This window comes from Notolepis coatsorum (genome assembly GCF_963971535.1).
Source record: "Notolepis coatsorum genome assembly, chromosome: 18".
Classification (NCBI taxonomy): domain Eukaryota; kingdom Metazoa; phylum Chordata; class Actinopteri; order Aulopiformes; family Paralepididae; genus Notolepis; species Notolepis coatsorum.
Window position 1 is genome coordinate 19100070 of NC_140182.1, and position 13655 is coordinate 19113724.

A 13655-nucleotide genomic window follows, 5' to 3' on the forward strand; every position below is an offset into this window, starting at 1 on the left:
ATGAGTTTTGCATCTTTGATCAACAATTGATACGTGTAGGAGAAAATGCTCACTGAGCTCATTCACCACCTTATTGAGATCATGTGTAGAAAAAATCTAAGCAAATGAACCGCGGGAAGATGATTAAACAGAAGGATTTGTAGATACAGTAATTAATGATAATCGATTTTAATTATAAATTCATATTTGACCTTGAACTTGACCTTGACCTTATTATGGCCAAATCATACATCTATGGATAGGGAAAATGCTCCTCTTTCCAATGGCAGGGTTGAATCTGGATTTAGTCATTTCCTTGCGGTTTTTACGATAATTAGCATTTTCCAATAAATTTGTATTTCCGATAAATCGTATAAAACATCGGTAAAAATGAAAATATCACTTTGACTACTGTTTTTGATAGGGTTATGGTCTTTACTCTTGGCTACAAAAAAATATATTTAAAAACATTGACCTCTTAACATCCAAAGGCACACATGTGGAAGATTCTTTGCCGACCTCTAGTGGCTCGGGGGTGCATTTATTTTAATACAATATATAGATATAATTAAAGCCCTATTTGTTGCCTGTCGATTTCCCTTTCAGGTGACAAAATCCGTTCAGCGGTTCTCGAGTTACATGCCGATATGTGAGGCATGCCATAAAGTACGCAAAAGTACACATTACCACCCCCGACTCCCGGGGCTCTAGCTCCGTCAATAATTTGGCGATCTCGAAAATCTTTGCAGAGGGTTGTAGCCAATGAGTGTGGCTTTCCAATGATACCCCATGATATGATAATTGGGGATCTAATACGGTCTCTATTGATCGATTTATGATAAAGAAAAGAAAAGTCCCCTATAGGGGGACCTTAAGGCTTAACAGGCTAATAGACAATCTCCTCCCCACCGCATGTATATATTCTCTCCCAGCCGTATGTATATTTCTCTCCCACCCACCCACCCCCTCCTAATGTACAGTCCCCTCCCCATCATATGTATATACTCTGTCAGGATCTATGGGTAACAGTACTGTATATTTGAATACCGTTTATGTCACAAATGTATCAGTACTAAATACCTGTATGTCCCTATGCCATAAATGTCATGTATGTTGTGTATGTCATAAATGTTAATATGAATTGAAAATGGGGGACCCTGATGTAAACAAGACAAACGTCTTTCTCTGGTCTGCATCCCCTTAACAATTGTGTGTATTGAGCCGTACTGTATTGTACCCATTCTGCAATCTGTTAAATAAAGTTTTCATTCATTCATTCATTCATTCATTCATTCATTCATTCATTAATTCATTCATTCATTCATTCAAATCCCTTACCTTCATTCTGTCTCTGCAGTGCCCGCACCTCACTCCCTGTGGCATTTGATCTCACGTTGAGGGTTTCAAGAGCAGCTAAAAAAGAAAATTACCATAATTTGTTTTTCTTTTTCTTTACAGCTATAATGGATTAAAACCTGTTATACACAACATACATAACAGTGTATTAACCATGATTAGGTCTCTTATAACACATTAATGTGTCTTCATGCAATAAACTGGAGCTGCCCCACCGTGGCTGTGATTTATTCTGGTTATTGATACAAGACACTATGAGTCATCATGTATGTTAATAATGCATTATGAGCAATTATGAATATTCATATAACACTGTATCCATATCCTGAATCCAAGAGGGAGGCTGAGAAAGAACCCTGTTTGCCTGTGAGACAAAGATAGCATCACATATCACTTGCATTTCATGGGTTATAAGGAGTGTTCATTTAGTCAACGAAAATCATGACTAAATCCGCTCGTCAACAAAGCTTTTTCCCGTGACAAAAACGAGACAAGACGTCACGTTAATGGAGATCATGTGACACTAATGTGACAAAATAATTCATGCAATGTCGTTGACTAAAAACGACAACACAAAATATAGTTTGCAAAATAAAATCTTGCTAAATGTTTATTCAACATCAACTTGAATTGTATTAGCTACCTGCTATACAGGAACTCGTTTGCAGACAGGAACGTAACAAACATAATTGTCCGTGCGGAACCCTTATGCCCAACAAATCGTTCCGTGGGTGTGTGTCGCCCTAGTTGTGTGGTCTTCTTATTTTCAGTCTTAGGGGCACCACTGTTATGCTGGGGGTGTTGTTTCCCCCCGGGAGATATGGGAGGAAGGACCGAATGTTACGTTGTTGTTGTGAAGCTAGCGTATTAGGTAGGCAGTTGTGTTGTGTATGAGAAGGGAATCATCAACCTGTAAAACCCCATATTGAGCTGGAAATAAAGCACCATACAGAAAAGGAAACTCTCCTCTTTCTTCCCTACATTACTGCATGACGGATCGCTACATTATGTTGTTCCACTACAATAGAACACATTAAATAGCTTACATAAGTCTAAGCAGCTAGCACTAACATTCGCTTTTTTTGCTCACGCCAATCTATGAGGCTGTAACTGAGTGGCGAGATTAAACGAAAAAGACTAAATCGAGACTAAACAAAGACTAAAATGTTCAGACCTGTAGTTGACTAAAACTGACTAAACGGAAAATAAATGAAGGTGACTAAATATGATGAAAACTAAAAAGAGCATTTGACACATGACTAAGACTAAAACTAAATTAGCTGACGAAATGAACACTGGTTATAAGATTGCATGTGCATTCATACACATGCGCCACAAACACACACACACACACACACACACCATTAAAATATCAACACTCTGTAGCAGAAGTTACAAATTAACACATTTTTACATAAAAATCCCTTACCTTTCATCTGCGTTTCAAGAGCAGCTGAGAAAGAAAATTAAAAAAAATTATATTTTACTTTACAGCTATAATGGATTATAATCCGTTATACACAACATACATAACAGTGTATTAATGAGTAGGTCTCTTATAACACATGAATGTGTCTTCATGCAATAAACTGGAGCCGCACCACCGTGGCAACACTGCCGAGCGAGCGGTCAGAACTACCAGATCTATGCGGACGACTTCTTCACATCTGCTCCACTGGTAGAGAGGCTCCTGGGTCACAGCTCCACTACGTGGGAACAGCAAGACGGGTGACGATGACCACGATGAAAACAAGCCCTGTGCTTTGTGTGTTGTTATCCTTTTAGTATTGCTTCTGTATATGTGCTTCTGTACCATATGCCAAACTTACTAATAAAACCATTTTCAATCACTCAGGTCCGCCTGCCGAACTGCACCCTCCAAGATGACATATCACTTGCATTTCATGGGTTATAGGATTGCATGTGCACACACACACACACACACACACACACACACACACACACACACACACACACACACACACACACACACACACACACACACACACACCATTGAAATATCAACACTCTGTAGCAGACTGTGAAGTTACAAATTAATACACTTTTACATAAAAAAAGTCAACCAACAAACTCGATTCTTGTACCGGATCTCCTCTCTGGTAAACAAGAATACCCTGAAGACTCTGGCAGGAGCACTCATTCAAGGGTACTACGACTATGCTTGCACCTCATGGTACCAAAGCACCTCAAAGGCGCTAAAAACAAGATTACAAACATCTCAAAACTAACTGGTCGGACTACTGCTTGACCTGACTCCTAGAACCCACCTCACCCCTGCCCACTTTGACAACCTAGGATGGCTTAGCCTTAGAGTAGACGACAGAGTACAGCAACTTGCAATGGGCCTGGTCTACAAGATACACTATACGACTAAGGTACCCATGTACATGTCAAAATACTTCCCAAAGGTCAGTGAATACCACGATCACAACACCAGAGGAAGCTCAACAAATCATGTTAAACCCAGATTCGGCTCAAATAAGGGACTAAACACGTTTAGCAATTATGCCACATCAATGTGGAACGCCCTACCCAAAGCTGTAAAGGAATGTGAATCCCTACCCACATTCAAAACCGCTCTTAAAGAGCACCTACGGGAGGCTGCAATTTGAAACTGGCCACGGTAAATGTCCAAACCCCCCACCCCCTCGCCTGTTAATCTGTAAGCCGTATTTCGCCTAAAGGTATATGCCTAAGTAAATGGAAGATTGCTCCACTTCTGCCAGGTCAATTTGCATGTTCTTGGTATCTAGGAGCATCTAGGGACTGGGGGTATGTATTTCCAGTGTCAGAAATATTGTGTCTGTTACTAGGCTTGATTAAATTGTGATGAAACAAAGGAGAATATAAATTATGATTTATGATTTTTGCATCTTTGATCAACAATTGATACGGGTAGGAGAAAATGCTCACTGAGCTCATTCACCACCTTATTGAGATCATGTGTACAAAAAATCTAAGCAAATGAACGGCGGGAAGATGATTAAACAGAAGGATTTGTAGATACAGTAATTAATGATAATCGCTTTTAATTATAAATTCATATTTGACCTTGAACTTGACCTTGACCTTATTATGGCCAAATCATACATCTATGGATAGGGAAAATGCTCCTCTTTCCAATGGCAGGGTTGAATCTGGATTTAGTCATTTCCTTGCGGTTTTTACGATAATTAGCATTTTCCAATAAATTTGTATTTCCGATAAATCGTATAAAACATCGGTAAAAATGAAAATATCACTTTGACTACTGTTTTTGATAGGGTTATGGTCTTTACTCTTGGCTACAAAAAATATATATTTAAAAACATTGACCTCTTAACATCCAAGGGCCCACATGTGGACGATTATTTGCCGACCTCTAGTGGCTGAATGAATGAATGAATGAAAACTTTATTTAACAGATTGCAGAATGGGTACAATACAGTACGGCTCAATACACACAATTGTTAAGGGGATGCAGACCTGAGAAAGACGTTTGTCTTGTTTCCATCAGGGTCCCCCATTTTCAATTCATATAGACATTTATGATATACACAACATACATGACATTTATGGCATAGGGACATATAGGTATTTAGTACTGATACATTTGTGACATAAACGGTATTCAAATATACAGTACTGTTACCCCTAGATCCTGACAGAGTATATACATATGATGGGGAGGGGACTGTACATTAGGAAGGGGTGGGTGGGTGGGAGAGAGATATACATACGGCGGGGAGGGAATATATACATGCGGTGGGGAGGAGACTGTCTATTAGGAGGTGGTGGGGGTTTTGGGCATTTACGGTGGCCAGTTTCGAATTGCAGCCTCCCGTAGGTGCTCTTTAAGAGCGGTTTTGAATGTGGGTAGGGATTCACATTCCTTTACAGCTTTGGGTAGGGCGTTCCACATTGATGTGGCATAATTGCGAAACGTGTTTAGTCCCTTGTTTGAGCCGAATCTGGGTTTAACATGATTTGTTGAGCTTCCTCTGGTGTAGTGGTTGTGGTATTCACTGACCTTTGGGAAGTATTTTGACATGTACATGGGTACCTTAGTCGTATAGTGTATCTTGTAGACCAGGCCCATTGCAAGTTGCTGTACTCTGTCGTCTACTCTAAGCCATCCTAGGTTGTCAAAGTGGGCAGGGGTGAGGTGGGTTCTGGGGGTAAGGTCAAGTAGTAGTCTGACCAGTTTGTTTTGTGATGTTTGTAATTTTGTTTTAAGCGCCTTTGAGGTGCTTTGGTACCATGAGGTGCACGCATAGTCGTAGTACCCTTGAATGAGTGCTCCTGCCAGAGTCTTCAGGGTATTCTTGTTTACCAGAGAGGAGATCCGGTACAAGAATCTAGTTCGTTGGTTGACTTTTTTTATTACATTGGATGCCATTTTGTCAGAGGAAAGATTTGCCTCTAGGATGGAACCCAGGTAGGTAATTTCGTCTTTCCTTGTGACAATATTGTCACCCACTGCAACTGAGAAGCCGTCGGTCTTGCTGAGTTTGTTATTTGAACCAAAGAGAATGGACTCTGTTTTGCCCATGTGTAATGATAGTTTGTTATCAGCGAGCCATATGCAGATTTTGCCTAGTTCAGAGCTGAGGGTTTTTTCCACCTGCAACTTGTTCTTGTCAGAGACCAGCAGGGCTGAGTCGTCCGCAAACAGGAACAAGTTGCAGTCACAGGCTGACGACATCGGGTGTGCATTTCTTTTAATACAATATATAGATAGAATTAAAGCCCTATTTGTTGACTGTCGATTGCCCTTTCAGGTGACAAAATCCATTCAGCGGTTCTCGAGTTACATGCCGATATGTGAGGCATGCCATAAAGTACGCAAAAGTACACATTACCACCCCGACTCCCGGGGCTCTAGCTCTGTCAATCATTTGGCGATCTCGAAAGTCTTTGCACAGGGTTGTAGCCAATGAGTGTGGCTTTCCAATGATACCCCATGATATGATAATCTGGGATCTAATTGATCGATTTATGATAAAGAAAAGAAAAGTCCCCTATAGGGGGACCTTAAGGCTTAACAGGCTAATAGGCAATCTCCTCCCCACCGCATGTATATATTCTCTACCAGCCGTATGTATATTTCTCTCGCACCCACCCACCCCCTCCTAATGTACAGTCCCCTCCCCATCATATGTATATACTCTGTCAGGATCTATGGGTAACAGTACTGTATATTTGAATACCGTTTATGTCACAAATGTATCAGTACTAAATACCTGTATGTCCTTATGCCATAAATGTCATGTATGTTGTGTATGTCATAAATGTTAATATGAATTGAAAATGGGGGACCCTGATGTAAACAAGACAAACGTCTTTCTCTGGTCTGCATCCCCTTAACAATTGTGTGTATTGAGCCGTACTGTATTGTACCCATTCTGCAATCTGTTAAATAAAGTTTTCATTCATTCATTAAATTCATTCATTCATTCATTCATTCATTCATTCATTCATTCATTCATTCATTCAAATCCCTTACCTTCATTCTGTCTCTGCAGTGCCCGCACCTCACTCTCTGTGGCATTTGATCTCACGTTGAGGGTTTCAAGAGCAGCTAAAAAAGAAAATTACCATAAAACGTTTTTCTTTTTCTTTACAGCTATAATGGATTAAAACCTGTTATACACAACATGCATAACAGTGTATTAACCATGATTAGGTCTTTTATAACACATTAATGTGTCTTCATGCAATAAACTGGAGCTGCCCCACCGTGGCTGTGATTTATTCTGGTTCTGTATCGTAATGGCTCCGCTCGTGCACGCGCACTGAATAAAAATTCCACAAATGTACCTTTACATCCCAACATTCGTCTGGCCACACCCCTATCAGCTTACCTACATAAGCAGGGGTGGGGCCACATACTCGCCTCCTTCTTCGCTTTCACCACAAGGAAGTGCCTTCGGTAGATCCCCACTTGACGAGGTTGTTAGTAGGAGAAAGTTGGAAAACAAGAGATACGTTGACATCATATCTTTATTTTCTCTCTCACTATTTGAGAAAATATGGCGATATTGTCTTCGTTACTGGAGTGTCTGGAAGATGATGATCATTCTACACCTCCACCGGTTTTTTCGTATTAGGAGTTCACGCCGCTGACATGCCTCCCAACTGCAGTCCTCCTTGCTGCGGCTGGATGGGGTAAAACCCTCCAGCAACACAGCTGGACTGTAGGACGCACCAACTGTTGTGAGAAGCGGTGGGTTCCAGGTTTGGTGAGTAATGTTTGCTTGCGAGCACCACTTGTCTGTTAGTGCTATGGGGGCTAGCTGACGATGTTTACGAAAACCGGCCCTAGATTAGGGTCCTTTGTTCAGCCTTTTTAGGCGACGGCGGAGGATCTTGGTTTGAAGCCCATTATAGCAACTAGTGGGCCACGACCAGTAACTGGTGATCCCAGGATTCTCTGGACAAGTGGATGCTTCTCTGTCACCGTATAGGCCCCATCGTTCATATGCAAATGAGAGTATACCCTAAACGAGGAAATGTGGGCATGGATGTTCGTTATCGGAAGATCCATGTTCAAGTCATACAGTCAGAAAACATCTCCTGCTCCGTTTCTACCAGGCCATCATACAAAGCATCCTCACCTTCTCCATAACTGTTTGGTACAGCAATCTGGACACTCACTCGAAAAACAAACTACAAAGCACTGAACTCCCTGTAGTACCCCCCCCCCTCCCTGTAGTACCCCCCCCCCCCCCCCCGCAACCCCCCTTACCTCTGCTGACATGGACAACTCTGAACTGTAATCTATGTAATTGTGTTTTCTTTTAACTGCATGTAGTATGTACGTTGTAAGTGATGTTATATGTTCTATGTTTTATGTTGGAACTGCAATGCACTGAAACAAAATTCCACCAGCCTGGCTGGGTGGTCATTAAAGAAATTGAATTGAAATTGAAGTCGGCTACAGCCCAGATGGGACTTGTGCTGGCTCCGCCGGATGTATGGTAAAATCACCGTTGTAAACTGTGTTGACATCTCGTTTCTCTTCTCTCTTAAAAGGTGAGGAGGGTTTCAGAACGGCGGCCTGTCTGAGTGTGGCTTGTTATATCGTTGTGTACAAGTTCAGGTGATAGCTGCTTAGCTTGCGTGCTAGTTGTGGCCTACCTGTTAGCCAGTCAGCTGTTAGCTGGGGCGCTAGCCTGTTGTGTCACTAGGCTAGGAAACGTTAGCTTGCTGCTATCGGCCGAGAGCGGCCGTTAGCTTAATGCTACACTGTTGAACGTTCTGAGACTATAACATGCTTTAAACACTTTGACTACGACGTCATCTTTGACAGAGGATGTTAGTCGAACCTACCCTGAGCCCGGCCGGCGAGGACTGCGTCAACAAGGAGAACCGTAGCGGCGGGATGGAGCAGCGATGCTGCCCATGTCGACAACACAGGAATGCTGTGTTTACTATTGGTGCCATGTTAGAGACTGCAGTTCGCTTGGTCTGCGTTCACGGTAGGAAGGTCCTGACCAGACCTTTAAAACGCGTCTTCTTCCTTACCTTCTAAATGTTTTGTAATAACGATGTTTTCCAAAACGAGGGTTGCTGCACTACATTTAGGATACGACGCGAGTTGTGTGTGAATTGTCTTGTCACTGGTATTAGCTTCTCCATGCAAATCGGGTTGTTTGTTACAGATGTAAAAATTATTTGGTTTGTTGTGTTGAGAAACATCATGTGTGTTCAGGTACTGTGTACTCACAACTAAGGGGGTTAATTAACCTATAAAGCTATGCTCAGTGACATATGAGTGAAGAATGAATTATTTTCTCAGCCTGTAATGACAATGAACAGTGTGTTCACATATTAACAGGTTTACCTGTTCAACTAGCCGTATCAAGGGTAGGGTAGGAGGGGTGTTTTTCCCCCCGGTTCCCTGGGCTTCCCCCCCCCTCCTTTCAGACATGTTGTTTACAATATATTGTGTCACTGTGTGGTAGGGATACGATGTAACCCTTAGCTTAGTTGCTGGGGTTGTGCTAACCGCTTGAGAAACTATATTTTCCTAAAGAAAAGATTGTTTGGTCACTTTTCGTGTGTGCTTAGCAAGGCCTGTGGCCGATACTAATCGAGAAGTATGTATTCTCTCATTATGAAAAACGGCGTTCCTCTGTAGAGTGTTTTTGCCATTTTTTGTAGGTGATAAGGGGTTGTGTGTGTCGTGTGATCTACAACTGGGTTGGGTTGGCCACAGAAGCACATGTGTAAGTCTGGTACCGGGGCTCTTAAGGGGGCCCTCTCTATTCTGTGTTTTTTCCTTAGTAAAAATCAGATAGCAGGTTAGCACATGAGCTGTGTGAAGCTGTTAAAAAGACACTTCATGTAGCAGAATATGACTGTGTCATGCTCTATTTGTCATTACATCGTATCATGGGTGTGGGGTCATAAAGGGGTGAACTGGTAATCCTTTCCTCCCCTTCTTTGATGGGCAGGGGTTAAAACCTCTTGTCCTTCAAGGTTCCTGTCACGTTGCTGTTCGGCACGTTACAGGGTAAGAGGGGGGGGGGGGGGGGGAAGTTTCCTGGTTCCACGCCCTGGAATATTGGGCGTGTGCACCGCAGAAATTCCCCCGCCATAGAGTACGTCACTGTGCGCGTCTCTGTTGGTAGGACTTCCGTGAGCTGTTCGGGTCCATATGATGGATCTGTTTCGGGGAGTGGTCAGGGCTCCTCCTCACGAAGCTCCTATTCGGGCCTTCTGTGAGTTAGGACTCTCCTTCAATGTGAGGGAGCCTCCTCAGAGTGTCAAGGTGAGTAGAACTTCAAAAAGGAGTCCTGCTCTATTGTGTGTGTATTCGATTCAATTCGATTATTGAGTGTGTATGTGTTCAGTGCCTCCTCCCCGGAGAGCCCTAAAACCAAAATTTTACATGGCTCAAGGTTGCAATATATTCTTTTCAATCTGTACAGCTCGCGTGGGAAGTCTCTCTGGGGATTTCCGTCTCCTCCCTATGGGAGGGTGGTGGGATGTAAAAATGTAAACAATTTTTACCCTCAGCCTGCGTCACGAGGGATTCATGTCAGTCTGTGTTCTTTCTTTTTGGAATAAAAAGAGGAAGGTACATGAAGCACGACGGCTCCGTGTCGTTCTCCCAGGCGACTTGGAGGAACAATGTTTGGTGTCTTGATAGGCTATCCATTGATGTGTTTGGGTCTCGACGCATACATAGTGCTGGCTCGGTGTGTTTCTGTTCAGGGTCACACAAGGGCTAAGTGCGCCTTGGTTGCTTGTTAAAACAGCGTTTTTATAGGGCAACTGGGATGGAGTTTTGTCTCTTCCGAGCGCCAGTTTACTAGGTTGTCTCGATGAATTCTTGTTCATATCTGGGGGATGTTAACTCAATAGATCTGAACATAGGTAGAGGGGTCTCACGCCCTTGGGGTGGGCCACTGAGCACGGTCTAAAATGAGGACCGTCTGGGTGGCGCCCTCTTTTCATGTTTTAGATCGACACGCATACCTACCCCCTCTTCTGGAGTGGGCAGGTCGGCGTGGTTAGGACACGGGACTGGCCTGGTCACGCTGGTCCAGGTCAGTTAACCTGTTGTCCGCCAGACATCTGCTGTTCTGGTACCCTGAGGGACTTGTGCTTTTTTCGGGGGGAAAAATGCCAGTTCGGTCCTGGTTAGTACTTGGTTGGGAGACCGCCTGGGAATACCAAGTGCGGTGTGCTTAGGGCTGGTTCTCCATTCTTTTCGCTCCTCTCTCATGCGTGGCAAAGAGGGGCCTGTTTGGGTGGTCTTGGACCTCCTCTGGTAACCCTGTGCTTCCCGTGCCGCCGGGCCCGGTCCGAAGTAATGTTCGTCGACCCATCGGCCTGGAATAACCCTTTTTTGAAAACTGAAACACTTGTACTGCGGTATAGCCAGTGTGTACCCGCAGGTGTGTTTTGGAGTTTTTTCTTGAGGGGTTATAGGAACAACCACCGCATTGGGTAACGACAAGGTGGTTGATTCCCTGGTGTGTTGGAGCAGTGTCAACTCCCGGGTTACCCGGTTGAGGGTGCCCCTGCACGTTCATGACGTCTGCCAATCATGTCAGCCTTCTCTGCCTCAACCCCTCTGGGTGTGTTTTTTTTAAATGGAGGCTTGGTCATGCAACAACGCCAGCATACGCCCCTTCCGCCGGGAGGGCTGTTCTCAGCGAACTCCTTTGGCGCCTGTCTCGTCCGCAGTGCTCCAGGCTCAGGTTACAGCCTGTTGCCTGGTTTTCCCCGGTGCGCTGCCTGCTTCCGTTGGTTAACCTTTTTTGTGTGCTTACGGCCATGCTGACTGCCTGTTCTGCAGGGTCAGTGTGCCAGGCGGTGTGCTATTGGGGGGAAAGGGCCCGCTCTTGGAGGGGCCTTATCCGAATACGCTGGTGATGTGGGGGGCGGTGTCACTAAGTGACGGCCTGGTGGGGTCTTGATGCCTGGCGTCATTGACCTCTCCGGGCCCCCGTTTTCCAGGGGATCCAGTCCCTTCAGTGGGTCTGGGTCTTCCTTCGCGCTCCGCTGCTACGGCCTTGCCACAGGGTTGGGTTTGCTCTTGACCCCGTGATTTCTGGGGGCAGTAACGAGGTTGTTCCCTCCGTTCGTTCCCGGGTGGCATGCGGGTTGTGCGTGTGTGTAGTCGTGGGGTCAGGCCACGGTCTGCTCACCCTGTGCGTTGAGTTGCTTGAGTGCCTCTTCGCACGGTCGGGTCCGTCGCCCTCCCGGGAACCTCCAATAGGGGGGGTGCCCTCCATTAGGGGGGGTCGGGGGGGCTCGGTCCTCCCTGATCTGATGGTTGTGGGGGGCCTCAGCGGGGTGTATTTGTCGGCCGATGGCTCTCGCTCGGCCTCCCTTGTGCAGTAGTGATGCCGAGCGGAGCCATTACGATACAGAACGATAGGTTATGACTATAACCAAGTTCTGTTAGTAATGGTGACGCTCGGCATCAGACGCCGCTGCTGCCCTTGATCTCACCTTGTGGTGAAAGCTTGGGAAGGAGGCGAGTATGTGGCCCCACCCCTGCTTATGTAGGTAAGCTGATAGGGGTGTGGCCAGACGAATGTTGGGATGTAAAGGTACATTTGTGGAATTTTTATTCAGTGCGCGTGCACGAGCGAGGTACAGTGCAGTAGTGATGCCGAGCGTCACCATTACTAACAGAACTTGGTTATAGTCATAACCTATCGTTATTGATACAAGACACTATGAGTTATCATGCATGTTAATAATGCATTATGAGCAATTATGAATATTCATATAACACTGTATCCATATCCTGAAGCCAAGAGGGAGGCTGAGAAAGAACCCTGTTTGCCTGTGAGACAAAGATAGCATCACATATCACTTGCATTTCATGGGTTATAAGGAGTGTTCATTTGGTCAACGAAAATCATGACTAAATCCGCTCGTCAACGAAGCTTTTTCCCGTGACCAAAACGAGACAAGACGTCACGTTAATGGAGATCATGTGACACTAATGTGACGAAATAATTCATGCAATGTCGTTGACTAAAAACGACGACACAAAATATAGTTTGCAAAATAAAATCTTGCTAAATGTTTATTCAACATCAACTTGAATTGTATTTGCTACCTGCTAGCTAACAGGAACTTGTTTGCAGACAGGAACGTAACAAACATAATTGTCCGTGCGGTGTGTGTCGCCCTAGTTGTGTGGTCTTCTTATTTTCAGTCTTAGGGGCACCACTGTTATGCTGGGGGTGTTGTTTCCCCCCGGGAGATATGGGAGGAAGGACCGAATGTTACGTTGTTGTTGTGAAGCTAGCGTATTAGGTAGGCAGCTGTGTTGTGTATGAGAAGGGAATCATCAACCTGTGAAACCCCATATTGAGCTGGAAATAAAGCACCATACAGAAAAGGAAACTCTCCTCTTTCTTCCCTACATTACTGCATGACGGATCGCTACATTATGTTGATCCACTACAATAGAACACATTAAATAGCTTACATAAGTCTAACCAGCTAGCACTAACATTAGCTTCTTTTGCTCACGCCAATCTATGAGGCTGTAACTGAGTGGCGAGATTAAACGAAAAAGACTCAATCAAGACTAAACAAAGACTAAAATGTTCAGACCTGTAGTTGACTAAAACTGACTAAACGGAAAATAAATGAAGGTGACTAAATATGATGAAAACTAAAAAGAGCATTTGACACATGACTAAGACTAAAACTAAATTAGCTGACGAAATGAACACTGGTTATAAGATTGCATGTGCATTCATACACATGCGCCACACACACACACACACACACACACACACACACACACACACACACACACACACACACACACACCATTG

At 44.2% G+C, this 13655-nt stretch overlaps 1 protein-coding gene across 1 annotated transcript in view; it reads right to left on the reverse strand.

The window, feature by feature from the left end:
• The window catches only part of LOC311245256 (uncharacterized protein), a gene marked incomplete at both ends in the record, with an annotated part of 38471 nt that overhangs the window by 1135 nt on the left and 23681 nt on the right, over positions 1 to 13655 (reverse strand). Inside the window, 3 exons of the mRNA XM_084335091.1 lie at positions 1318 to 1392; positions 2765 to 2788; positions 6842 to 6916. Coding sequence (XP_084191217.1) covers positions 1318 to 1392; positions 2765 to 2788; positions 6842 to 6916 — 174 coding nt within the window. The remainder of the gene's footprint in view (positions 1 to 1317; positions 1393 to 2764; positions 2789 to 6841; positions 6917 to 13655) is intronic.